This window comes from Lepidochelys olivacea (assembly GCF_965140295.1).
Source record: "Lepidochelys olivacea isolate rLepOli2 genome assembly, chromosome: 17".
Classification (NCBI taxonomy): domain Eukaryota; kingdom Metazoa; phylum Chordata; order Testudines; family Cheloniidae; genus Lepidochelys; species Lepidochelys olivacea.
The window spans coordinates 20,132,380-20,160,217 of NC_140427.1; the positions used below are offsets into that span (position 1 = coordinate 20,132,380).

General features: G+C 49.6%; 1 protein-coding gene across 1 annotated transcript; it reads right to left on the reverse strand.

The window, feature by feature from the left end:
• On the reverse strand, positions 1–27,448 carry RASL10B (RAS like family 10 member B). Its single transcript, XM_084651015.1, has 4 exons — positions 27,310–27,448; positions 17,572–17,943; positions 5,365–5,489; positions 1–4,545 (listed from the first exon to the last, which is right to left on the reverse strand). Exons 2-4 carry the CDS (start codon positions 17,785–17,787, stop codon positions 4,275–4,277), a joined length of 612 nt encoding a protein of 203 aa, XP_084507141.1. The 5' UTR covers positions 17,788–17,943; positions 27,310–27,448; the 3' UTR covers positions 1–4,274.
• Between the last annotated feature and the right edge of the window lie 390 nt (positions 27,449–27,838).

Below are 27,838 nucleotides of genomic sequence, written 5' to 3' on the forward strand. Positions count from 1 at the left end.
TACAGAAGAAGGGGAAATGCACCCGATTTTAATCTGATTTCAGATAACGGGGTTGTAGTGTGTTACAGGCTTTACAGACACATTGGGAATCTCCAACAAGAAATAGTGGACAACCAAGTCCAAGAAACCCCCAAACTAAACAGATCAGATGAAGAACATCTGGGGCAGGGATGGGAGGGAATAGAGAGAGACTCCTAATCAGAGGCTTTCAAGTCACTGTCTGTATATTTCCTCCAATGTAGAAAAATGAATAACAGGTACACAGTGCAGAGAGAAATGTGGCTCTCTTCTGAGCCCTCCCAGGGAAGACGCTCACCAGGAATATTTGGGAACAATTTTCCTGCCAAGGAAGCACAGTTGTGTGTGTAAAAATATATATGGGGAAATGTTCCTTCTTAGAACCTCGTTTAAAGAAAGAGAATGGTAACACTTTGTATTAAGGGTATTTTTAGAAATAGGTTAATGCATAAATAATTATGTGATTAGTTATTACAATATTTATTAAGAGCTTAGTTATAAATGCTATTGTGCTTGTCATCTTCTCCCTCCTGTTTTGTGGCTTCACAGCCCAATGCTGACACCAACCAATATTGCCTGGGGATCTGAGCATGGGCTTGGAAGCCTGGAATTCCTCAATTTAAATTCCAGGTCTGCCACTAGCTCTTTCTGTTGCTTTAGGCAAATCACTTGAGCTTGCTACCTTATTTCCCCACCTGTAAAATAACGACACCCCACCGCACTAGTGCGAGGATTCAGTGTTTGTAGCTGTAGTTCACTCTGAAGCTGAAAATTGCTATATAAATAAGTCGTCTTATTACTAATATAATTTTCTCTGAGTCACTGTAGAATATGATAATTACATTTATAACATTTTTCAAAATACTTAAACAGCGCTAGAAAACCTACAACTAAGTGTGTTAGAAACCGTTTGCAGTGTTGTTGGAGCTGTGTTGGTCCCAGGATATTAGAAAAACAAGGTGGGGGTGAGGTAATATCTTTTGTTAGACCAATTTCTGTTATAAACTGCAGGGTACAGGGTTATAGTAATCTATGTATTGGCTTAATACGTGATATTTTTACATTATAGCACATTTATAAACGCTTTATTATTGGCATTTACAAATGAGTTTGCTTATTAAAACTGTTTAAGGGATAAATCTGGCTAGAGAACAAGAATATGGACATAACGTGTTAATACCAAAGAGATGACATTAGAACCCCCTGTAGCAAAGCATGTTATTACATTGTAGTACATGCAGTGTACAGGATGAATAACAAGCCACAGTTAATTCTAGAATTACAATTCCAGCACAAGGTTCTCCTGATGTCACAAACCATGACCAAGTCCTCCAAATGTCTCAGTAGAATCACAAGCCTAGAATTTACAACTGACCATTCATAGAATAATGTATTGATTGCTGGGAATATGTATGATCGCCCTTTACTGGCTGGACTCAGCTGTGTGTCATAGACCCTATATGGATACTAGATTTGCCTTTAGCTCAAGTGATAGAGGCCTGTGTTTTTGAAGCAGGAGGAAAGTTACTGTGAAGTTCCAAGTGGCTATGGTGTAAGTACCTGGGTAGCCATCTATTTGTTTCAGTTCTCTCTCTAGCATTCCATTTTGCAAACCTAACTGTGCACGGCCCACAATTTCAGCACAGTGGACAATGACTTAGCGATGCTCTTCTCTTTAGTGGTGGTGGTAATTAGACCGCTAAATCGCAGCCTCTCACATTGCAAAAGTGCTCTCAATATTGTTTGTATTCCAGCAAGTGACTTTGGTGATCATATAAACCCTGACAGCAAGATTCCAGGGATTTGGTCATAAAAATGAAACTTTAGTTAGAGTTTATTTTTTTTATAAATGTCTTAATAAAAAGTGTCACCAAGATAGTAATAGCATCACTGTGAAATGGGACCTACCAATGGGAAGGTATTGGGCTTTTTGTTTTATTATAGAGAAGGAAGGCTTCAACATTTTTTAACCTTAGAAGCAGCAGGTCTGGTTTTACTGGAGAACTTGTTGGTCTCAGGTATGGATTGGGAGCTTCCTCCTCCCTTAAACTTTAACCAAGAAATCTTTTCTCCCAAGTGTTTCTCATGTGGTTGAGCAAGTTAAAGAGGGGAAAAACAGGGCAGACAAGACCTGTATTTCTAAAGTATAAAACACAAGCAGAAAATAATTTTTTTAAAAAAAATGCAGACCTCTTTTATCAAGCATAAATTAGCCAAAAGAAAAAGGTGTGTGTGAAGGGAGGCACAAACCCAATTTCTCATTTCTTTGCAGATCTTTAAACAACTTGACTGCCTTGACATAATGTAATTCAAGAGTCTGCCGTTAGATGGCCCCAGGGTTTCTGACATGCATTATGTTTAGGGAAAGGATTGTCTAGGACAAAGTAATAGAAGAACCCAGAAAGTATAACAGTGTATAAAGTATTAGAGCATCTCCTTCTAGTAAAGCCTGAACACACAACTCTCCCTCTCAGGTTTCATTTGTTCTATTACAACAGCCCCTGGCTAGTGTGTGTGTGTGTGTGTGTGTGTGTACTAAGCTGCTTTCAGTGGGAAGGAATGAAGCTGAGATCCACTGCAGCTACTGATCAGCCCTTTTAAACAGTTTAAGGAGATAGCCTTGCCTATTAGGAAACTGTACATACTTGCATATAAACTGAGACGTTGACATCTGAAATATCAGTCAATCTTTGCAACGTAGCCTTAAGTCAGGGTGAATTTAGCAGGTCAATTATGATAAAACAACTGGAGAAAACAGGCGTTTCTAACTGAAGTTCATTGATCTCTCCCGCCATGACCATAAGATGTAGGTGCGTTTGGGTCAGATCAATTTATAAACGGTCAGTGCTGATACTTATTTATGCTTATGCCCCTTTACACAGAGGAGCATGAAAAGCATCGTGTTTATATTAGCTGTAGGATCTTTCTCAAACACTAGGTACATGGCTATACAGTATTTTTGTTATCCTTCAAGGAGGCCATTGTCTAGTTTTGTTTCATTGATGATAATTTTTAAATCTGTACAGAACTGACAGTGGTCAGCTCCAGCAAAAAGAGGTAGAACTCCAGTACCTGTCCAGCAAATCTGGTACAGTCAGATAGTTCCACTGTCCCTGCCAGACTCCTAACACTAGAATTTCAGGATCATTTTGCTTTAAACCTAGTGCCAAAATGCCAGCTGGGGGAAAAAAATCCATTTAAAAGGAAGAACAAAAATGATACAGCTAACTGCCAAACCTGGGTGTCTTGTCAGCAGAAGGGGGGGGGGGGGGAGGGGCTCTTCGTGCACACATGTGAGAATGAACACACCGACAAGCCCATCCAAGAAAGGCAAGCCTCAGACAGGTGCTCACGCTGTTGAGATATTTAAAAAAGGGTTTGGAGCTTGTAGAAACACAACACAGGAAGGAAACGGGGGAGGAACGGCCAGTTTTTGGGGTGGGGGAGTGATTTTTTTTTTTTTTTTTGGAACCATCTGAAAATTCTGTCCCGAAATAAAAAAATAAAAAATTCTATTTCAGCCATGCCTCTTGCTATCAGGCTGCTCTGTCCCTGGAGGGAAGAAGCTCCAGATCCAATGGGCAAAACAAGGGAGGATTCAGCTTCCCTGATGCCATGTTACTCTCCTGGCACAAGGGCAAAGGACCTGTTGATTTAAGGCTGATTGGGTCTTTGTATCCCTGTTTGCAGTGAAGACATCTCTGGTTACCAAGGCAGCAGGGGATGCCACGCCATGCCTCGTGGTAGGCAGTTGGCATTACAGATGGCTACCCATACAAATCTGTCACTTGTCAAGACTAGGTCATCATCAGGTAATAACCAAGTGGCAGCTTGATAGCAGTCTTGCCTTGCTCTGGGATGGCAGGAGACTCACCCCCCCCAACTGCATGGTAACCAGTGATACTTCACCCATCCCTGCTCTCTCTAAGGTGCCCCTCTCCCTTCTTCGCTGGACACTGCATCATCCAGTCCATGATCCAGTGCAGAGGCGGGAGGAAAGGAAGGTGCCTAGAAGCCTTTTGCACTTTGGAGCAAGACCCTGCCTCCTTGAATCTACAGACCATGCCGTCTCTGCGCTGGGGACAGGCAGGGATGAAGGAGGCTCACTCCGAGGCTTCATCCAGGAGAGCTGGGCACCCTCCCTGACACTGCTTCCTTTGTCAAGAGAGTTGCTCGCGTCCTCCTGCGCCCACCCCTCGGCTTTACAAAAGGGTCTCTGGGGGCAGTTGTGGGAGCAGGGGGTGGAGAGCAGGGCCTCACATAATGGTGCATCGATTCCTGCGCAGTGCCCCCTGGAAGCGGATGGTGGTGTGGACGTGCTTGCAGCGGGCACAGCCCACACTCTTGAGCAGCTCGCTGAAGAGCAGTAGGATGTGCCAGTTGTACTTGGCAGAGCACTCGATGTAGCCACACTTCCAGGTCTTCTTCACCAGGTTGGAGACGTTCCAGCGGGGAATCACCCGGCCCCTCTGCAGATCCCGCTTGTTGCCCACAATGATAATGGGGGTCTCTGTGGTGCCGATGACCCTGCAGGGAAGAAGGGCAGAGACAGAAACACGTCAGTTTCTTTCATTGGCATGAAGGCCACAGTCCCTTAACCTCCAACCCATTACCCCCTTCCAATTTCCTACGACAGCTCTTCTGCTTCCCACTAGCACAATATTTTATCTTCCTACTAACATTTCTGTCTCCTGGGGATCCCTCCCCATCCTCAGGCCCTGGCTGGGCCTGTCCTAGTGGCAGAGGATGGCAATCCAAAGCCTCCCTTGTGTAACGTGGGGGGCACAGACTGGCGGCTCCTGTTGGGCTGTCAGCAGGGAACCTTGTTCTGCATGGAGGGGTACGATTTGTCAAAGTCATGCAGCTGGATGCAAGTCAGACCTGCTGTAGCAAACTGCCCTTTCACTCACCTATCTTGTCACAGCAAGCACAGCTTACAAATACTGGTAAGAAACCCAACGCTGCTTTGCCAATGACTAGACTTGGCCCCACCGTGGCTCTTAATATCTCATGGGCAGCTTGCAGAGCTCCCTTCTGAGCTGTTTGTTGCCCTTTGCTTTTCTAGGATGCTTGAGTGAATTTAGTGCAGATGGAAGGTGCCTAATTCTAGCCTGCACCTGTTGGAAGATTTCAGTCCCTAGGACTATCAGCACTGAAGGGAACCAGGAGACTGCTGGAGAGTGTTGAGCTCAGCCAGGGAGCTCCAGCTTACCCTCCATCTTCCTCTCTGCCCCCAGTATATTCCCGGAGAGGATGCACAATGGAGAGGTGACTTTAGCTTTGTGAGTGGGGCCTTTCCCCAGCTCAGCTGGGCCCAGGCCAGGGGTAAGGCAAGCAGGCACTTACCTTGTTTCTAGGATCTGTTGGCGAATAGTTTTGATGTACTCAAAGCTGTCAAAGCAACAGATGTCATAGACTAGGATGTAGGCGTGGACACTCCGGAGCCCCCTGCAGCACGCATCCGCCCACTCCTGCAACAGGCACACAGGAATTGGTCAAAGCTCAGGCGCAGAAGGCCCCATTGGCACAGCCCTAGGGGTGTCTCTCCAGCTTTTCTGCCATCTCATAGGCAAGGGCACTACTGTGACCAGGCCAGGCCTTCTGCTACTGGGGTCTTTGCCCAGGCTTTGCTGGACTTGGGCACTGCTCCTAATGCCATATCCCACCTGCTTCTGCAAACATGGCTGGTGGCCCAAAACCCTAGCACCATTGTACTCTTCTATTTCGAGCATCCCTGGGACCTGCTGTACAAGTTAATGTGAGTCCAAATCTACAGTTACTGTTGCTTTGGGATGGGTGATATTACAGGCATAACGGGTTTTCCCAGCAGCAGCCTCACTGCACCCTGGTGGAATAAGCAGCAGATAATTATAGCAGGCACATGCTTTAGTGTTAATGCCCAGGCCTGGGACTCAAGGGATCTGGGATTTATTCCTGGTTCTGCTGCTGACTCACTGTGACAAGCGGGAGTCACCTAACTGCTCTGTGACTGTATTTCTCCTCCATCTGCCCCCTCAAGCTCATCTCATCCCAGTTCCTAACCTTCCCCAGCCCCCACCACCTCCTTCTTTAACCTCTCAGTCTTCTCTGGCTTGCTCCCTTACAAATAAAACATGCTCTAGTCTAGGGGTTCTCAAACTGGGGGTCGGGACCCCCTCAGGGGGTTGCAAGGTTATTACATGGGGGGTCGTGAGCTGTCAACCTCCACCCCAAACCCTGCTTTGCCTCCAGCATTTATAATAATGTTAAATATATTTAAAAGTATTTTTAATTTATAAGGGGGGGGGGTTCGCACTCAGAGGGTCTCTCTGTGAAAGGGGTCACCAGTAAAAAAAAGTCTGAGAGCCACTACTTTAGTCCAAACAGGAATTAATTCCGGGAGGTCCTATGGCCTGTTGTTCTACAGGTGGTCAGACTAAACGACATCAACACAACTCCTTTCACCAGCATCTCCAGCTACCTCACCCTGGGTAAGCCTCAGGATCAGGGACTATCGCAGGGTTAAGTCCTCTTTCACCTCTAGAGGATGGGTTCAAATCTGACTTAGGGGGAAGCGATCAAAGTTACTTATGTTCTTAGGCTGTTTGATGGGCTATATGATTTGCGATTGACGTTGGAGGGCAAGGGGAGAAGCCTAGTTCCTAAAAGTTTGTTCCCCTTTATATCCACGTTGGCAGGGCACTGTGGGGAAATCCTGCACGTGAAGGACCCCAGTCTCCAGGTCTGTTAATTAGGTACTTTCTAACAGCACTAAATTCACCTTGATTGCTAGATTCTTGATGGATCTGTCCATGGTACTGAATGAGCTTGTTTGCTAGATTTATAGTGCTTGCCGCTGCCTAATGAACTCACTGAACGTTTTTGTCAGTGAACATATTAAGCTTTCACCTCCTGGCAATCTAGACTATACACATTTTATTTGAACTAGAGTGAGATCAAATCCATTTCATTTCCTTTTCTGGTCTAGAGTGGCCATTCATCCACATCACAGAATGACTGGGCCAGGACAGCTCTTTGCCCAGGAAAGGCAAAGACTAGGATACTAGGTTTTGCTAACCAGAAGGCCTGAGGCATGTTGGCAGACCTGAGTGGCAGCCCAGAACTGGAATAGCTAGTGGTATTTCACATTAGCATAGAGAGTCATTGGCTGGGCTGAGCTGAGTTTGGGTAGGGTTGGGAGGTCAGGATGGAACAGCTGAAGGAGCTATAGATCGAGACTGGTGGAGCTTGTCATGGGGTGGTCCTAAGACTGGAGTATCAGGGCATGCCATAGATCAGCATTGGATGTATTGGCAGAGCTGGGGGTGGTCCAGGCTGATAATAGAAGGGGATACTGCAAGTTAGGATGGAGATGCCCTGGCACAACCCCCAGCCCACACAATGTCAGACCCTCATTCCATGGCTATGCGTTCCTCCCTGCATCGTCTCGGTCGGTAGGGAACCAGTTCAGTGTGGGTGAGACATGCTACATATACAGTTTAGGGTCATAAAAAGACATTTGTGGAACAGCTGGGGCTTTTCAGGAGCTTCCCCTACAGAACAGTTAGTGTTTTGTGCACGATGCATGGGTGAAAATATGCCCTGCTTTTAAATGCCACCATTCAGCGGCCGCTAACGCTGCATTTGTTCAAGAAAAAAAACAGAGAAATACTAATTACCAGTGCCCAGTCCAACCCCTTGTAAAGGTTGTATCAGGGCATCCAGAATGCTGTTGGACAAGCGCAGCTCAAAGGTGACGCTAGAAATACGAGTTGCTGTCAAAGGATCGGAGAGGAGCAAGTCCCAGGAAACAAACATAGGAGACATTCCATCTTTGCCTGCTGACACAAGAATCCAATCCACGGCAGAACCACAAAGCTGTACAGACCTGATTGCTTGCAGCCTGGGCTCCTCTTGTGAGCCATACAAACTGGCACCATTGGGCACCTCTCTCACTGCACAGGGATGCAATCCACAATTCCTAACAAAAGAGGAATCACCCATGTTTACATGGCAGCTGCTCTAATGGACTGAGGAAGCAGGAGGTGTCCCTGACTCTATGGAAATGGGTAGAGATTTAGGATTCCATACAATATGAACTATGTTTTGATAGATAGATTGGGACAGCACTCTATACAGGAGAAATTGCAAAATCTTGACTATAGAGTATAAAAATACAGTTAGAAGAAACTATAGTAATTCTTCCTGTAGTGAGACATTTTCATACAATGAATCATCCCCTTTCATGGTTATGATATTTGGGAATAAAGCAAAAGGAGCTAGGAATGGAGGAAATGGCAAAGGACACTCTTTTGGATCACCGCTTTGCAGACCACAAAGGTTTGAATGAATCACTGAAACTAGCGATGAAAGAAACCTATTTATTCATGGTGCCACCCCCACGGCCCTGGTCAGTGCATGAAAATGACAGGGTGACTCTTCAGTGATTGTTACCAAAGAGATAAAGACAATTATAGTGGCAGCTTCTTAGCTGTGGGTTAATATCTTTATGGAAGAGTTCCAGTACGTCTGGGAGATCAGTATATTACAGCTTATTACATTGAGGCTGGGATGCAATTTGCTTGAATGCCATCATTTGAGGCTTTTTCAGCATTGTCCATCACGATTTCACTAGGCTGTTATTATCTTATCTAGATTTCGCTTAAAGTCGCTTCGCCTAATGACACCTGCAGTTAAGTGGTGTAATGAAATTATTGGCAATACAAGAAAACAAACAAACCAAGGAGGGCTGATTAGTTCATTAATGATCAGTTGCTGTTTGCAGTAGCTTATTGATTAGGCACTTGGATTAAGGGCTGATTTCTAATAGATAAATGAGCAACGGTAAATTGTACAGCAAATACTACAGTGATGCAGAGAGAGAGAGGCGTTACAGTATAGGCTAGTGGTTGGAGCAGAGATTCTAGCAGGCCCTGAATTCTACCTTTACCAGTGGCAGTGCATCCTTGAGTGACTATTCGGGCAAGTCACAATGTGCCTCAGTTTCCCTGTCTATAAAATGCATTTGACAATATTTTGCTGCTTCAAAGAGGAGTTGTGAAGCTTTATTCATGAAGGTTGGAGGTGAAAGGCACCAGAGAATTATAAGAATTCCAAATAATCCTACGTCACTGGGGAGGAGGAAGATGCAGCAATGCTGATGGAAGGAAAGTGAACATGTTTGATTGCCTTACACCTGAGGCAAGTAGATATTGCTGGCAGGAAGGCTAAAAGCCCCAACCACCAGAGACAAAGAACTTGAGAAAACACGCAGGACACAGGAGCAGTTGGGCTGATGTGGATGATGCAAAGTTGATGCCGGTTTATAAAGGTTAAACTGGTTTCTCTGAGAGGGAGTCAAATGTATAAATGGTGTAACTTCACTCCTCTCAGTTGGGTCCTACTAAGGATAAACTTGAATCTTTGAGCTTGATTCTCCACTACCATAGAGTAAACATCTGAAGCATCTGATACTGGCCATTCTTGGAGATAGGACACTAGGGTGGATGGACTTGGACCTGAGCCAGTAGGACAATTTCTACGAATAACTCCACTGAAGACAATGGATTTACTCTGGCGTTAAGTGACAGGAGCACTAGGCTGTTACAAGTCTTGGTATCTTGACCGTTGAAAGGGTCCCTGTATCTGAAAGGGAGCTGAGTGAACTTGGAGCAAGGGTCTGTCAGTGCAGGTTCCAGGCTGGCCAGTTCTTCCTCCCCAAGACAATATTCCAGAATGTAGGTTCCCACCAATTGTCAGAGCATTAGCATCCAGATTGCACTTCCCCTTGTGATGCATGTGTGAAACTGAGCCTGGATGTCCCGGTGGATCAAGCTGCTTTCCAGTTGTTTTCCCTTGTGGAATGAGTGTGAGAAAGTTTGCTGTGAATTAGCTCCACGTTGCTCTTTCTGTTCGAAAGCTGTGCGACTGTCAGGACTGGCTGCCTGTCGGTCCCTTCACAAAACGCCTGTGAAAGAGAAGCATGCAGGCCCTCCCTTCCTTGCTACCCCCGAATGGAGTGTCACCCATGGCTATAAAGCCTAGTGGATGGATGGACCATCCTCATTGGCTGCTGGGCATTCCAAAGGGGCGGGGATCAATCAGCGAGCATTCCAAAGGGGTGGGGATCGATCGGCCAGAAGGCAGCACAAAGCTGCGTGCTCTCGGCTGCCAAATCCATGTTCCTCCAGCACAGAGAGAGAGACGTAAATTTCTCTCACAATAGTGCCTTGTTCATGCAACAATAAGGCTGTTCTGGCAGAAGCTGTTGCCATCCCCTGCCTGAGGCATTAATGGATAAGGGACCGTGCTTTCTGTCGGAGGATGTCCAGGGAGAGGTGCTTATCTCCTGCTATCTTGCTCCCCACGCAGCGTCAGCCCTGCTGAATTATGCATTGCCAGAAGCCCTATATTTTGTGTGATTATAAACACTGCATATTTACAGATTGCTGAGCATCGCTTTCCGCTTGGTGATGTAGCAGCCTTGGCCCTGGTGCTCCCGAGTTCTGCTTCAGAGATGCAAGTGAAGCTATTTAAAGCAACTAGGGCAGGGTGACAGGATCCATGCCTGGTGTACATGGGCTCGGAGCTAATTCTATTTGCAGTGCATGTGAGGTACTGTGTGTGGGGCCCATCTACCGTCCTCCTTTCTTGGGAATGAGCTTTGCCCCCTTTATGCCCCAAATGACTCCTGCCTGTGTCCCTCCTACAGCGGGGGTGACCCCCTCCTTCACCTGTATATGAAGCTCTGCGATGTCTAGCTAACCGCTAGCACAGACTGGGAAGCTAGGAGGTGAAGCTGAAGTGCAACGTTCCAAGCAAGGAGCCAGGAAGGCCACATAGGACCATAGGCAGGGAATAGGGGTTGCTGGTCTGACCAGCAGATAGGAGAGCATGACATGGGACTCATGGAAAAGCAGGCCCTTATGTGGCTTCCTATGATGCTGTTATCTAAGGGCACCTCTCTTAGGAAGGCCTGGCCTCCACATAAGGTTCAGATTCACTTGCCAATCCATTGGCATCACACTACACAAATAACCTTTTGCACTGGTGGCAACCACACAGGCCTTAGTGGCACGATGGGAATGTGGTGGTGGGTTGTGATATGAACAAGCAGACACCATGGGAGACAAAGAGTCTGCCTATCTGGGCTAGGAACCCCTTAAGGACAGCCTCTCTCATGGCCTCTCCAGGACTTGGTCCTTTCAGTCAACCCCAGAGGAATACAAGGCAGAGCCCCTCGCTCCACGTTTTGGCAATTCAGCTTCTGCCTCTGACCAGAGATGAGCCCAAGCCGTGAAGTTTGGCTCCAGGTCTAAACTATCCCACAGTTCCAGGAGGGCTGGATCAACTCATTTCAGAAGCACATTGCAGCGCTCCCACAGAATCAGAGCTCGTTGGGGCGATGGACGTGGCCTGCTGAAACGCATGTATTCTTTATCCCCAGAACCCATGCCAAGCTATTCATGCCCCTCAATCCTGCCCTGCAGGGACCCCACCTCACTTAGAAGGAAGGCAGAGGACTGAGACTACCAGGAAAGGTGCCAGTTCTGATGGATGCATCGGTTCCTCTGGAAGCGTTCTTACCCACATCATGTTCTACTGATAGTCCCCAAGCAATGACTTCTGGTCAGTACTGAACTGGATCAATAGGGTGATCTAGAAGGAAAAGCCTTTGTAACCCATGACCAATCTCCTGAGCCATCCATTCTCCCTTCAACAGCCAGGCCTCCTCTTTCCCATTCAGGTGATTCAGTCCTACCCCTCTCTACATTTATTCCTCCTTAGTGCAGCTAGGGTGAGCCAAGCCCCTGTGTGTCCCGCCTCCCTTCACTCCTTTGAGATCGCTCCAGGGACCATTCTTCCTTCCCTGGAAATCTCCATCTGTTTGCACCGTTCGCCCTCTGTGGTGCATGCCGAGACGTGGAGATAATTGAATACGTTAGACTTCGTCTACCATGTCAATAAATTACCCTTTGCTTTTTCTCTCTGGCTCTCGCGCTGACCTTTTGTTCCCTTGTGCACAGTGTTTAATGCTTCTCCTCCTGCTTTCTTGTGCAGCCTCCCCTCCCGCTGCTCTGGGGGAATCCTTCCATTTTTATCCCTTTATTCTACTGACCTCCTGGCATCACAGCAATGCTCTCCCAGCTAAAGGGGGGAGGCTAGTTGCAGCACCCCCTGAGCCCCACCCAGCTGAGGGGGGATGAATGCAACTCCCCCAGAACCCCTCAGCTGAACCCCATTTATATCTGTCTGGGTGCAGGGCACAGAGGGTTGATTTAGGGCTCAAAGGGGATTTAACTGGGGCACTGGCATTGTGCTTGGCCCTTGGCACACGCTTGAAGTTCAGCGTCTAAGGCCAGCAGGGACCACTGTAATCATCTACTCTGACCTCCAGTATAACACAGGCCAGAGAACTGCCTGGAATTAATTCCTGCTTGAACTAGAGCGCCTCTTTAAAACATCCACTCTTGATTTCTCCTCCAAGCTGCTCCAAGTTTTTCATCAAAACGCTTTTACAACCAAATTAGAGCAGTTTTCCATTTTGGTCAACGTTTTCCAGGTTTTTTTCCAACCCTCCCCCACACGCCCCAGAAACTAAAAACCAAACAAATTTTTGCTTAACATTTTTGTTTAACTCTACAAAATTGGGGGGCGTGGCCATTTGATCTTTGACCTTTCGCTGAGAACTGAGTTTGTTTTTTTTTAAAACCGAAACCAGCTTTTGAAAACCAAACCTGTTTTGTGGGAAATTTGGGGAGAAACAAAAAACAACACAACCAGTTTTTTCCTACCTGCCCCTTAAAAAATAACTGGCATTTTTTCAACCAGCTGTCTCACTCGCAGTGCGGTGACAGGCACCTTTTAGGACCGCTTCCCTCTTCTATCAGTTAGGCCAATGTTTCTCAACCCTTTTGGATACCGGGGACTGGCTTGCTAACTGTGCCAGGGAGATCTCAGGGCCTGGCATCGGCCCATGGCCCAATCACTGAGAAACACCGAGTTAGACCGCTCTACAATTTCTTCTCTCCCTGGTTAGGGGTAGGGCTGTTCATGGTATGTTAGCTCCTTAAGCCTCATCTACACATACATTTATACCTTTTGAGATATGCTGATAGAGTCAAAGTGGTACAACTCCCTAGTGTGAGCATAATAACATCGGTATAATGGTGTTCATGCAGACACAGCTTATCCCCATGTAGGAAGGGGTATAAGCTATACTGGTATAAAGCAAGTTTATACCCGCATACCTGCCTCCGCTCTAGGGAGGGTACCAACATCACCACAGGCAGACATACCAGCCCAGATTTTTTAAGCTATTTAGGAGCTGCAGCGCTCAGCATTGCAACACCTAACTGATTTAGGAGCTTCAGTCTAATTTTCAAAAGGAATTAGGCACTTGGGTGGAAATGAGACAGGCTCCTGAATCAGTGAGGCATTGCACGAGTGAGCACAGCAACATCTAAATGCCTTTAAAAAGCTGGGCCACTGTCCACACTGAACTCAGAGGTGTGGCTGCAGCATGGGTAGACATACTTGAGTTAGCTCAAATAGCCATGGACTGTAAAAGCCCTCGCCGGGACCCTGGGTACTTCCTCAGGTGACTAGCCTGTGCTGAAGTCCATGCCATTGTGTCTTTCTGGTGCCCAAGCCGCCTAGACTAAAGCTAACTCAGCTACATCTGCATGACTTGGAATCACGCCCTGTGATTGCAATGTAGACATGATGTATACACCTCTGCTTGAAACAATTATTCTGGTCCAAAACGATCAGGCCTTGAGTTTGGAAATTGCTTTTGCTCTAATCGAGGTCATGTGCAGATATTATGGGGATGGGCTCTAGATAAATGCTTGCAATAAATAAAGAGCCAGCACTTCCCATCCTGGGACTAACTGGAGCTGGAGCCAATGGGAAATGAAGAAAAAGGTCACATGATGATTTTTCACAACTCAGAACAGATTCAGTTCAAGTTTGAGGAGGGAACTGTGTGGATTTTACCCAGGCTGTTTCTCCATGAAAAGTTACGATCTTGCATCTTAATAGCAGAGAGCCTCATGTGTAATCCTTAGGCATATGTGCCTTTCAACCTACCCCTCCATTAGATTCTGCACAGCATGGCCCACGGCACTCCAAAAGCAGCTCATCTGAAATTCAGCAGCCTTTAATTATCTCTATTTTGGTCCCATTTTGTGGCTTTCACAATCTGAATGAGATTCTGGTCACTCATACTGAGATGCTTCCCCCCCAGCCAGACATCTCCATCAACTCTGTGGTGTTACTCAAAAGTAAGTCAGGAACGGCTCCTCCTCCTACACAGGACCTTTGCTATCCACTTCCTTGGGCAAGTATCCCTCAAGATGGGATGCAGAGATAAAATTTCTAGACACCATAAATGGATGCTTCTTGGAGAAGTCTGTCCTGTAACCTAGAAGGAGTGAGGCAATTCTTGATTTAGTCCTAAGTGGAGCATAGGATCTGGCCCTAGAGGTGAATATCGCTGTACCGCTCGGTAATAGTGACCATAATGTAATTTAATTACAACATCCTTGTAGGGGGTGAAATGCCAAAAAACCCACCACAGTAGCATTTAACTTCAAGAAGGGGAACTACACTAAAATGAGGAAGCGAGTTCAACAGAAAACAACAAAGGAACCGTCATAAGGGTGAAATGCCTGCAAACTGCATGGGAACTATTTAAAAACACCATAATAGAGGCTCAAACTAAATGTATACCCCAAATAAAAAACAAGAAGAGGACAAAAAAATGCCACCATGGCTAAACAACAGACTAAGAGAGGTAGTTAAGGCAAAAAGGCATCCTTTAAAAACTGGAAGTCAAATGCTACTGAAGAAAATAGAAAGACACACAAACTCTGGCAGGTCAAAGTATGATAAGGGAGGCCAAGAAAGAATTTGAAGAGCAACTAGCTAAGATCACAAAAACTAACAGCAAAACTTTTTAAATACATCAGAAATAGGAAGCCTGCCAAACAGTCAGCAGGGCCACTGGATGATCGGGGTGTTAAAGGAGCACTCAAGAAAGACAAGGCCATTGTGGAGAGGCTAAATGAATTATTTGCATCGGTCTTCACTGCATAGGATGTGGGGGAGATCCTCAGATTTGTCACCTAAAAAGAATGGCTCAGGTGTGGGGAACTGTCTCACACTGAGGTGTCATTAGAGGAGGTTTTGAAACAAACTGATAAATTAAACAGTAATAAGTCACCAGGATCAGATGGGATTCGCCCAAGAGTTGTGAGGGAACTCAGAGATGAAATTGCATAACTGCTAACTGGTATGTAATCTATTGCATAAATCAGCCTTTGTACCAGATGACTGGAGGGTAGCTAATGTAATATGGACTTTTTTAAAAAGCTCCAGAGGCGATCCTGGCAATTAGAGGCCAGGAAACCTAACTTCAGTAGGACCAGGCAAATTGCTGGAAACAAGTCAGACATTAGTGGCGACTTTACATTCTGCATCTGCTGGGAGATCAATGAAATTGTACTGCACAGTTTCAGCAGGACACCCTGGTATGCTACGAATTCTATCGCTCCCTCAGACTGGCGGTGGGGATGCCATCCGTTACAGCCTTTGATTTCGCCAGCTGATGTTGGAGGGCAGAATATCCCACTTAGGATGAATTTTCAACAGAACTGCCTGTTTCTGTTACAGCAGCCAAACATCCCCAGAAGACGCCAGGTTTGTTTTACGTGAAGAGCGGCGAAAGAAACGCACCATACCTGGCAGATCAAATACATAACGACACATTGGGGAAGGTAGGAAGGGAAAGCAAGGGACTCAGGTCTAGATTCACACAGGGAGTTAGGTGCCCGGGAAAATCAAACCTACTTGTTCCGGAGCCAGACTTCAGAGATCCAAGTCTGGCCGAACGTCACGTTACTGGGCTGTTTTTATCCCACCCCAGGAGGGGTCTGAACTAGGGCAGGAGTTTCACTCTCCGAGGTCCCATGTCAGCAAAGCATTTCTGCTTGTGCTTAACTCCCATTTACGTCAGTGGCTTCATGTACACTGAAGCCGGAGGTGGAATTTCCAGATCTAGTAGATGTAGACGACCTTTGATCGAGCTAGCACGCGAAAACCAACAGCACAGCCCCAGGGGTGGCAGGAGGAGCTAGCCATGTGAGTATGTACCTAGGTTCGTAGGCAGGATTGTACTGGCTCATGCTGCCATGGTTACACTGCTATTTTTAGCACGCTAGCTCAATCCAAGCCAGCGTGTGTTCCTCTGCCCATGATGGAAATTACACCTCCAAGCTACAGTGTAGACATATCCAGTGAGATTTAAGCAGGTGTCTAAAGGAAAGCACATGCTTTCGCTGAACAGGGATGGACCACTGAACGTAGGCCACAATTCCTACGGTCACTCAAATGCCTAGGCGGAGTTAAGAAGACACAATCCTTTAAATAATAATAAAATAAATAATAATAATAATAATACCACCTAGCTCTTGTGTAGATCTCAAAGTGCTTTACAAAAGGAGGTCACGATCATTATCTCAATTTACAAAGGGGGAAACTGAGGCATAGAGGGGGAAGTGACTTGCCCAAGGTCACCCAGTAGGCCAGTGGCGAAACCAGGAATAGAAGCCAGGTCTCTTGAATGCCAGTCCAGTGCTCTATCTTCCTACTTTCTCTTCTGGAACTATGTACAGTACCCAAATTATCCAAAATGTTCTGGGGGCATCACAAAAATGTTCAGCTCTAAATGGGGGTTCAGGCCTGTGGGAGAGGGGCACATGCTCTGACAGGAGATGGTTTAGTTGGGGATCGGTCCTGCTTTGAGCAGGGGGTTGGACTAGATGAGCTCCTGAGGTCCCTTCCAATCCTGATATTCTATGGGGCTCAGCCTGGAGCCGCAGGTGGGCAGGTTGGTTATTTGGGGTTTGGCTAATCCGGTCACCATGCATGTTCTGCATGTTTATAGGATTCCTAAAGTTCATTGCAATTCTCACGGAGACATAATCCCTCCAGCACTGAAAGGCGTCAGTTCCCGTGACACCGCCGACTGTGCCCTGTCGTATATTCTAACTATCATGAAAATTAGCCAAATTGCAATACATTAGCATTCTAAGTGGCGACACCTTCCTGGTTTACCGCCTTCCAGTCAAGGGTCTCAAAGCCATTCATGAAATGGGGGCACCAAGAGTTGAGAAGACTCACCGAGGCCATGATGTGATTCAGGGATTAGAACCCAGGTGTCCTGATTCCCACTCCTAGGCTCAGAACACTAGAACAAACCTTTCCCGAGCAGCCCCCTTCTTACACATTTGTTTACCAGGCAAATCTTGCCCCAGACACATAAGACACAACCTGATCCTATGAGGAAAACTACTGCAAAAATATCTCTGGGCTGCATCTTTGCAGGGCTGTGGATTAGTGTCCTTAACAGACACCCTATGCCGAGTCAAAGGGCAGGAGACTCATGGCAGTGGGTCTCTTCTGTTGATGAGTCAGAGCACGTGACCTCAGACTCAGAACCGACTCCCATTGTTACGAACAGGCCCATCTGCCTTTGGCTGGCGTTACCGGGTCAGCGCCTGGCACACGTACCTGCAGCGTGTTAACTGGGAAAGACGTGATGGGTGGGAAGTCCATGATCTGTAGGTCGTGCACGTGGCCGTTCATGACCACGGCCGGCAGGTAGACACGCCGTGTCTTGGTGGGCGCGCACGCCTCGCTGAACTCGTTGTAGAGGAACTGGCGGACGATGGCGCTCTTCCCGACCCCTTGAGCCCCAAGCACAGCGACCTTGAAAGTTGTCACCATGCCTCCCGGCCGTGGCCCCCCCACGCGACGTGGCGATCGGCTCCTTGGTGCAGCCCACTGCGTTTGCACTGCCAGGAAGGCCCCCGGGCTGCATATTCCAGCGGCTGCGGTTTCAGCCCCATTCAGGAAGCATTTCCTCCTCCGCCCAGCCTGTCACTGCAAGACCAAGAGCGACCCAGTCAAACAAGGCACCTCCAAGTATCCCAGGCAGCCTCACGCCAAACAAACAACACAGCCCTGCCTAGCTAGCTACGACTCTTATCTGGCCCCACCGTATCTGAGCACCTCATGGTCTTTTAATGTAGTCATCATCCCAGCCCAGCTGTTATGCCCATTTTACAGGTGGGGAACTGAGCCACAGAGAGACTCAATGACTTGTCCAGAACAGGGAATTGAACCCAGGTCACCCAAATGCAAGATGAGTGCTCCAACCACTGGATCATCCTTCCTCTTACCTCTGCCCCTTTCCTTCACCTGTGCTGACAAAGCCCTGGCTCTCTCCAACCTCCCCCCTCGCTACCACCTTGGTAGCAGATTCTTAACAGTCCCATTAGGGGATGTTTTAAATGACACCAGTTAGCACCAGTCCCCTAGGGATCACACTTCCATCACTCCCCTTGCCTACCTCTCCTTGCCCCGGTGCAGGGGACTACAGGGAGGGAGATTTAGGAGAGGGCTCCAGTCTTGGTGGGGCTGTGCCCCCAGGAGAGGACTTAGAGATGTTTCTGCAGCCCTAGTGGCTCAAAGGGAGCAGAATGAGCCAGAGAGTCTGGTAACCAGCTACACTGAAGGGAAATGAGGCAGGATATTAAGTCACAACCCCCCTTTTTTCAACAATTAAAAGGGGGGCAGTAATGACCAGTTAAAGCACCTTGCAACGCACCCAACTGGACAAACTCACTACATTCAGCATCATGGAAATGCAGCCACCTCTGGGGTGGAGGAAGCAGCCAGGCATGTAATGCATTGCACAACAGGCTCTGAGAATGGAACACTTTTGTCAAAGTGCAACAGTGCAACTCTTGTGCCAGGGTGCAACTCCTCAGCAGAGAGCTGACATGTAACAACCACCCTAGTACTGCACATAGAAGACACGCTGATTGTAACAGACCCAAACAATACGGGACTGATCCAGAGACCAGTATCCTAACTTCTCTCCCATACCAGATCACTCCGTAGATCCATGTAGCCTGCCATCCTGCCCCCTCCTCTGCTGGACCAGTCCAGAGGCCCATCTAATCCAGACTCTTGCCCCCCTGGTTCCCATATTGGAGGATATCATACGTCTACCCAGTCCAATATTCAGCTTCTGGCTGCAGACACATTATCCCAATAGGTCCTCCACTATTCCCATGGCCAATTGCGCAGTGCTACACGTGGTGGGGGCCCTGTTCCTTCCTGACCCCTGCAGGCAACCAGCTTCTGCCATGAAGCATGAGACTCAATTAGCCTTACTTCATAAAGGCAGCACTGGAAGGCATGGCCAGGGCGGGCAAGGCAGCGCTAAGCACACATGCCCTGACAGCGCCTTCCCAATGCTAAGGCCGACAGCACAGCTCCTGATAAAGGAAGGGAGGCAAATGACCCCCAAAAAACCCTTTGATTTTTCCACCCGAAGTGTAGTATTTTGCAGTTCTCTTTAGTGCAACCCCACCCAGGCTGGTGCCAGACACAAATTCGATAAGCATACTCCTAACTCCATTATCCACGTCATTAACAAAGATATTGAGTGATGCTAGATCCAAGACTGACCCCTGTGGGACTCCACTAGACAGTTTGACAGAGACCCATTGATGAGGACTCTTTGAGTGCAGTCTTTCAACCAGTCTTGCACCCACTTTAGTAAGTTCAGCTAGACCACATGGCCCTAGTTTGCTTACGAGAATATCGTGTCGGACTGCGTCAAAAGCCTGACTAAAATCGAAACGGACGAATCTACTGCTTACACCCACCTGCTAAGCCAGTAACCCTGTCCACGAAGTGAGAGATGGTCGCTGCCCCAAATAGCTTACAATCTAAACAGTCAAAATAAAGGAAAGAGAGAGGGGACATGATTAGCCCAATGCTACCCACCAGCAGAGCTAGGAATAGAACCCAGGTGTCCTGAGCCTCGAACCAATGTCCGAGTCATTGGATCAATTTCTTGCAAGTAAATTCAAGGCCTTCCTTCTAAACTGCGTAAGGGCACGTCCACACGAGGCTACTTATTACTCCGCAATATTAATCTGAATTAACTAATGGCATGAAGTTAAAGCAGACTAGTTAAACCACATTAAACCCCTGTTTGCATGCTCTTATTCAGAATTCAAGTGGCACAAATTCAGTTTAGCTTAATTTACATGAATTAAACTAAATGGGATTCAGGCCACTTGAATTCTGAATAAAAGTGGCCACACAGGGACTTACTGCAATTTTTAACTAATCCACTTTAAACATTCATTCTGATTCACTTTCCTGAGTGTTCCCATGTAGACAAATGCTGAACTTGGGCCCTGTTCTGGAGGCAAGCAGACCAAAATGGGGCAGCCCAAACGTGAAAGTGTTTGTTAGCTGCATATCCCAAGGGATTTGGCCCTGATGGAGAAACAGATACAAAGTGACCTGGTAGCAGCCCCCCCACCCCCGAGAATCAAGTGAAGGCCCAGAATGAAAGAATTTTAGAGCATTTTGACATTTCATCTGGAAATTTAGCAAGCTAAATAAAGGTGAAAAACACCTGACAACAACCCCAAAGGAAATTAAAAACAAAACACACAAAAAATTGGTTTGTGTCCCACAAAGTATTTTGTTCGACCTGAAATTATTTTTTTTGGTTTGTTTCAGCAAGAAAAAACAAAACAAAACAAAAACCACCAACATTTTTTATTTTGGTTTGAACTGAAATGATTCTCTTTCCACTCCGATTTTCCAGTTTGGCACCCAAACCAAACAAAATCAGCTATTATCTCAGCTCCAGATGAGTGGCCAGCGTAAACTAGTACAGGCTGCTGGGCATGATGAAGAGGTGGGATTCACCAGCCACAGCTTAGGGCATTCCTAAACTGACCCCTCCCAGAGCTGGAAAATCCATCTCGAGTTCACCTCGAGTGGAACCGCGTTTTAGCTGGGGCCATCACTCTGCTGCGTGAACAGCTTAATGTTTAATTTCAGGGTTTGATCAGTTATGTGAGTCACGTGATGGAAGCTAGTTTCTGAGCAGGCAGATCTGCCGAGTACTAGAGACGTGGACACAAGCCGAGAGACGCACACTCGTGTCTGGAGACAAACGTGGATACGCTCTCAGGGACGCATACACGCTCTGCGACTCACGGAGCCGTGGCTACACATTCACAACCCAGAACATGGCACGTACAGACGTTCATCCACACACCACAGCCCAAACACACACATCAGCACTGCCCACAGACAAACGCACCTTGCCACGTTCACACAGACAGGCAACCAACAACGCACACACAGCCGGACAGATGCATATGGAGACATGTTCATATGGCCGCACGCTGACTGAAATCAGCGTGCGGCCGCACGCTGACTGGGATTGTTTAGCCTGCAGAAGAGAAGAATGAGGGGGGATTTGATAGCTGCTTTCAACTACCTGAGAGGTGGTTCCAGTGAGGATGGTTCTAGACTATTCTCAGTGGTAGCAGATGACAGAACGAGGAGTAATGGTCTCAAGTTGCAGTGGGGGAGGTTTAGATTGGATATTAGGAAAAACTTTTTCACTAAGAGGGTGGTGAAACACTGGAATGCGTTACCTAGGGAGGTGGTAGAATCTCCTTCCTTAGAGGTTTTTAAGGTCAGGCTTGACAAAGCCCTGGCTGGGATGATTTAACTGGGAATTGGTCCTGCTTCGAGCAGGGGGTTGGACTAGATGACCTTCAGGGGTCCCTTCCAACCCTGATATTCTATGATTCTATGAAATCCTGGCTGCTCTGAAGTCAATGATCAAACTTCCATTGACTTCTATGGGGCCACTGTCTGAAGAAGTCTGGTTGTATCCAAGGTTTTCCATCAGGCACGTGCAGCTAAGAAAGAAAAGGGGTTTCTTTATGTCCAGGAGAAGCAGAGGATTCAGAAAAGAAATAAACAGGGACCTCAGGGTGAGCTCAGTTCTGCTTGCTGGCCAGCCCTGACCCAGTCCCCATGACAGTGCAGTGTTGACCCGCTGTGGCTAACATTTAACTGTGTCATGAGTATAGGGTAAGGCTAGCAACCTTTATGTCTGCAGTAGCATAAAATCCCACCACTGACACCATGTCAGGGTTCCCCCCTGTGAACTGTGGGGTACAGATGTGGGAAACCACATGGGTCTACGACTTTGCTCTGATTGTGAGCTCCACTGTGAAAAATGGAGTAAAGTTGATCAAGTGCCACAATAGCCTACAACAATAGATGTTGATGGAAAAAAGTGCAAAAAGGAGACAGATTGAATTAGTCCAAACCCAAAGGCCTCCTGCTACAACTCAAAGAGTGTTAAAATCACACCTGGTAAGCAAGAAAAGTGGGGGACTGGAAATCAATGAACCAAAATCAATGCATCTGAAATACAGTCTAACTGGTGAACAAAGCAATGAGGGGACGGGCTGTTCTGTCCAGCTCATAAAAAATCCTTAGAAGAGAAAATAAACAGATGGACAGACGTGAATGCTGGCTGACGGAAAGACAAGAAAGGGGGAAGGAGTGAACTTCACCAATGTCACGGCTGCCACCCACACCGTCCCCTTGCATCCCAAGATACACTATGATACCGCTGTGCCTTCGTTGCCCTGATCCTGAGAGATGTCCTGACCAAACCGGACCAGACACAGGGACCCCAATGACAATGTCACCTGCAGTGGCTCCGGCTAAATCCCTACCACTGCTTGGGATTGTGAAACTGTCACACCACCTTTCCATGTGTGTCCCCTCTTCCTTCCCCACCTTACGTCTTCTCTTTCCTCTCTCCTTTTTACCCACTGTCTAAGCCGAGACTGTATATTTTACAACACTGCTATAAGCCTGTGACCAGGGAGGCAGCTAAATCCAATGCCTGAAACACTCCGATGCCAGTACAAGTTTGCCAGGTCTCAGAGTAGCTGTGCGATGCCTGTGGTTTTCCAGCAGCGAGGTTGCAAATGAAAGTCAACGCCAGACACAGAAGCTGCATTTTCAATCTTGACTGCTCTTTTCTCTCCCCTCTTGGGTGTGTTTGTCTTGTCTTAAAGGAAGTAGGATCAGACTTTAATAGCAGCAGGATTTCCAGCTCATCTCAGCTAACGTCTTCTCTTTTTCCCCAAAACAACTAAGGCAGAGGATTGGGAGTCAGGACTCCTGGGTTCTATTCCTGGCTCAGCCACTGACTTGATCTTGGACTAGCCCCTTCCCTTTTCTGTGCCTCAGTTTCCCCACCTGTGAGATGAGAAGAGAATAATACCGACCAACCTCACAGGGGGCTGGGAGCCTTAATTAATGTTTGTAAAGCACTTGGTAATGCTCAAATGGAACGCACTATAGAGGGTCAGAATATTTCTCCTGCTTCTGCATTTTCTTCCACCCACCCGGCTCACACGTTCCTCCCAGCATCGCTTGTGGCAGGTGCTGTTCCCCAAGTCATGCCTGGTTCGTATTCCTGGGGTCCCAGGTTGGAATTCAGCCACGAGAACCAGGGTGCTGGTCACTACCTGGAGAAAATATTGTCTCCTGGAACTAAGTCCTTGGCCAGGCAGCTTCACACCATCATAGGCTGCCATGTTTCCATGCACGTCACACTGCCGGGTCTCAACAAGTCATCCCCGCATCAGCAGCATCACACGCACCCCACCCATCACATCACCACCCTGTCACATGCAACATGAATGGAGCTGGGCCAGCCCAGGGCTGTGGGGTGGAGGATTCTAATGCGTTTTAGGAAGATTTCAACCTTATGAAAATCAAGATGGGCCCCTGATAACCCAGAAGGGCGGCATGTGCAGGACCAAAGGCCCTACCTCTCTTTAGGCTACTGCTCTGCAAGGATTACGGTAAACGCAGGAGTGTCCTTAACCAGGTACGATGCTTTCATCAAAGCTCGGATGATTAACCCTCGCCTTCCTTGTGTCGTCCAGGCAACAGCCGTGCTCTTTTTACAGTTTGGTGAGCCAAACTACTGCAGCCAGGGCGCTGCCGAGTCAAACAGATGACCCAGCGGCTTAGCAATAGCCAGAACAACAGAGGCGAGCCCTGACTTGGGCTGGATGGAAGGCAGGGCGCTGAACCCTTGGGAAGGTTGAATCTCACTTGGCCCAACAGCAACTCCTGTCAACAGGGAACAGCAGGCTCACTCTCTTCCTTCGCTGGAAAGGTGTGGTTGAGATGCAGGACTAATGGAGAGGAAGCAGAGAAAATAGGGAGCTTTATGTTAACAGGACAATCAGGGGGGCTTGGCATGGGGGGCTGGTTGGGGCTCCAGAGTCCGAGCAACTGGTACAAGGAGTGTAGACGCAGCCTATGGCGAGAGCAGGGTTTTTTCCGTCACTGTAGGAACACCACTTCCCTTGGTCAATGGAAAGGTTCTTCTGCTGCCCTGGTTGTGTCTACACTAGGTCAGGTTTCCACACCCCTTAGCGACGAAGGTACGTCAGCCCCAGTTTTAAGCGTAGACCAGGCCTCAGCGTTGATAACACAGCTGCTCTGCTAGATCTCTCCCGCGCTCAGAGCCACAGGCCTGTGGCTGTGAACGATGCAGGAGAATCGCCCTTAGCTTGCAGCAGTATTAAAGTTTTTATCTTCTTTGCGGGTCTCCCCCACAAGAGGGCAACATAATCACCAGCTCACGAGCCACCAAGCCAATTCCATACGAGAGGCAGGGAGATCCTTGTCGAGGGAGCTGGGGGATGCAGCTGGAGGGCCGTGGTTTTGGCCAGCATTGGTAACCGCGTTCCATTGTGTGGTTTCTCCCACTCGCTTCTGAGGGGCCTTTGATGTGTTTGGGGGTGGGGGGAGTGGCAGAGGATGTGTGGCAATGCCAGGCCCAGCCTCCTTTGCCCTTCCTTCCCAGATATGTAGCCCCCTGGCCAGAGTTTGGGATGGGTACCTGGGCTGTAGGAAGGAGTGGGGAGGTGGAGGACCAAGCCAGGAGTTGCCTTCCCACAAGGTCCTGCTTTCAGAGACAGTGAGGGAGCTTGGCAGCGTGTTGATTCCTTCCCCAGTTGGTCCCTGTTTCCAGAGGGAGACTGGGCCCTGAGTTGCAGATGCTGAGTCCAAAGCAGCCGCTTGTTTTGCTTGAGGACAAGGCGAGCGGTTCCTGGGCTCAGGGAATCTGAAAGGCCCAAAACATGCCTCTCCTCCTCCCTTCACAGCGGCCACAAGGAGCTATCTACACAGCTCTCACTCTCAGTACTAGGCCAATCTTCTGCCCTCCCAGCAAAGGAAACAGCCAGGTTATTGTTGCGAAACAAGAGGATTTCTAAAGGCAGAGCGAAACTGGAATTGTAATGAGATAATCTGAACTCTCCTAGCCCTCTACATTTCCACAGTACCTTCCATTCCTCCGGGGCTTCATAACCCATCGAGGCTCACCAGCTTCCTTTGGCTGCTAGCCCTGCCCAACAGAGGAGGAAACTGAGGCATGGACGGGCAAGTGGCTTGTCCAAGGTCACCCAGCAGGCCAATGGCAGAGCTGAGAATAGAATGTAGGTCTCCTGACTGCCCTGTGCTTTAACCACTAGGCAAAGCTCCCTCCTCTTCACAGGACTGGTGCCCCTAACAGTGCACGCTAAGGTGGGACCACATCTGCAGTCCTCAACGACTGCCGTGCCCTGAGCTAAAGGAGTGACTAGCTCAGTCCAGCTGAGACTTTTATATCGGCCAAATTCCCACCGTGGTTAGACACCCTCTTACGGCCCCTTGCAGCCAAAGGTTTTGTCTACAGGTTCACAGCCCGAGCGAGGGTTCCACATGCAGGGGGGAGTCTGGCAGCTGAAGGGTGCACGTATGCAGTGAACGTGTGCACAGCGGCCCACGGGCGCACCTGCAGAGGGATGCGCCGGGTGACAGCCGCCTGTCAGCCTTTGCAGCCAGCCCTTGCACATCAGGCGCACGCAAGCGAGCGCCCAGGCCGGTGCAGAAAGCGCGGGCACTCAAGCGTGTCCCCAGGGCCCCCGTAGCGCGCGCAGGTCAGCCCGCGTGTGCCGGGATGTCGGCGAGCGGATGTGCCTGCGAGTTTGTGTGGCCGTGTCGGAAGGAAAATAAGTTGCTGACCCCCCTCGTCCCCCTGCACACCTCAATGTGCTGTAGGGAAAGTAGGCGACCTCCCTCCTGCTGAGCCCCCCTGCCCCCCTAGCAACTAGCTCAGTGTAAGGGGGAGCCCAGGGAGAGCTTGGGCGGGGTTATCCCTGGGCCTGGGGGAGGGAGTGGGTCTCCGGTGAAACTGACCAGCCCCAAATCCTGGAGGGAGGACTCCCCTGTGTGTCAGGGACAGACGGTCTGGGAGAAGCTCAGGGTTCAGATTTCAGCATCTCCTCAGCCCCAGGCTGACAAGCTCTCCCTTGAATTACAGGCCAAACAGCAGCAGGAGGGAGAGGGGGCAGGGGGCTCAGCAGGAGGGAGGGGGGGCACTGGTGGGGGCGGGGGGGCTCAGCAGGAGGGAGAGGGGGCACTGGTGGGGGCAGGGGGGAGCTCAGCAGGAGGGAGAGGGGGCTCAGCAAGAGGGAGGGGGGCACTGGTGGGGGCAGGGGGGCTCAACAGGAGGGAGGGGCTCAGCAGGGGGGAGAGGGGGCACTGGTGGTGGGGGGGCTCAGCAGGAGGGGGGGCTCAGCAGGGGGGAGAGGGGGCACTGGTGGGGGCAGGAGGGGGGCTCAGCAGGAGGGAGAGGGGGCACTGGTGGGGGCAGGAGGGGGGGCTCAGCAGGAGGGAGAGGGGGCACTGGTGGGGGCAGGAGGGGGGGCTCAGCAGGAGGGAGAGGGGGCTCAGCAAGAGGGAGGGGGGCACTGGTTGGGGCAGGGGGGCTCAGCAGGAGGGAGGGGGGACTCAGCTGTCCAGTATCTGGGGAGCCGGAAGGGGCCCGGGGAGTCAGACTGAGGTTAAACTTCTTCCTCCGCACGGAGGCAGCATCCCGGCCATTCCCCCCGTGCGGGAATCTCACCAGGGACCCGCGCTGCTATTCCCAGGACCTGCCCAAGCCACCCTGTCTCCCCCCTTCCTGCCGGCGACCCTGGGACCCCCGAAACGGTTCGAAAGGCTCCAGCCACCAGCCCTTTGCTGCCAGGCCGGCCCCCCCCCCCAGCTGTCTGCCCCGCTTCTGTCCTCAGCACCGGGGGGCCCGTCACCCGCCCCCCATCAGACTGTGCCGGGGGGGGGGGCTATTGAATTCTTCCCCTGCCCCCGCCCTGGGGGGGGATCCTGGACTGTGGCTGCTCCCCCCACCCCCAGGTCCCTTCAACTCTGATTCCGGATTTGTTCCTTGCCTGGAAAAACGCCCCCCCCCCCCTCCTCCTCCTCCTCCTCCTCCTCCCCCCGCCCGCCCGCAGCCGGGTTGATGCCGGGCCCCCCCCCCCGGGTCCTTACCTCGCCGCGGCGCGAATCCCAAGGGCGCGCTGCCCCCCAGCCCAGGCACCGGCTGCCTGCCCGGACCCCCTGGAAGCGGGGCTGCGAGGGGGGCGGGGGGGGGGTCGCTTTTCCATCCAGCCGCCCCAGCTCCCGGGGACTCCGCTCCGGCCAGGCAGCTGGGGCTGCCGCGCTCGCCCTGCGCCGGGGCGGGGGGCTCGGCTCGGCTCGGCTCGGCTCTTTGGGCAGCTCGCTCGCTCCCTCCTCCGGGCCGCCTGCCCCTTCCTCCGGCTCCCTGCGGGCAGGGCGCCCGCCTCGCCTTGCAGCTGCTCCGCTGGGTCACAGCGCCTGCCACGTTCCCGCAGTCGGGGGGCGGCGGATATTTTTAGCTGCTCCAGGCCGGGGAAGGGCGTCAGCGGCGCTGGGGGGCTGCAGCCGGGGAGGGGAGCCCGCTAGGCTCTGGGGACAGAAGGCCACGAGGAGCCCCCCCCCCAAGCAGCCCCTTCCCCCGAGCAAGGGGGGATGCGCCGGGCCCAGCGGCATGGCCCAC

What these genes read in the sequence shown, in the direction of transcription:
- RASL10B (XM_084651015.1), bottom strand. Translation starts at nt 17,787, where the DNA reads ATGGTGACAACTTTCAAGGTCGCTGTGCTTGGGGCTCAAGGGGTCGGG. An exon ending in TCCCAGTTAACACGCTGCAG is followed by an intron (nt 5,490 to 17,571) that starts GTACGTGTGCCA and finishes TGCCTGTTGCAG; the next exon opens with GAGTGGGCGGATGCGTGCTG. An exon ending in CAACAGATCCTAGAAACAAG is followed by an intron (nt 4,546 to 5,364) that starts GTAAGTGCCTGC and finishes TCTTCCCTGCAG; the next exon opens with GGTCATCGGCACCACAGAGA.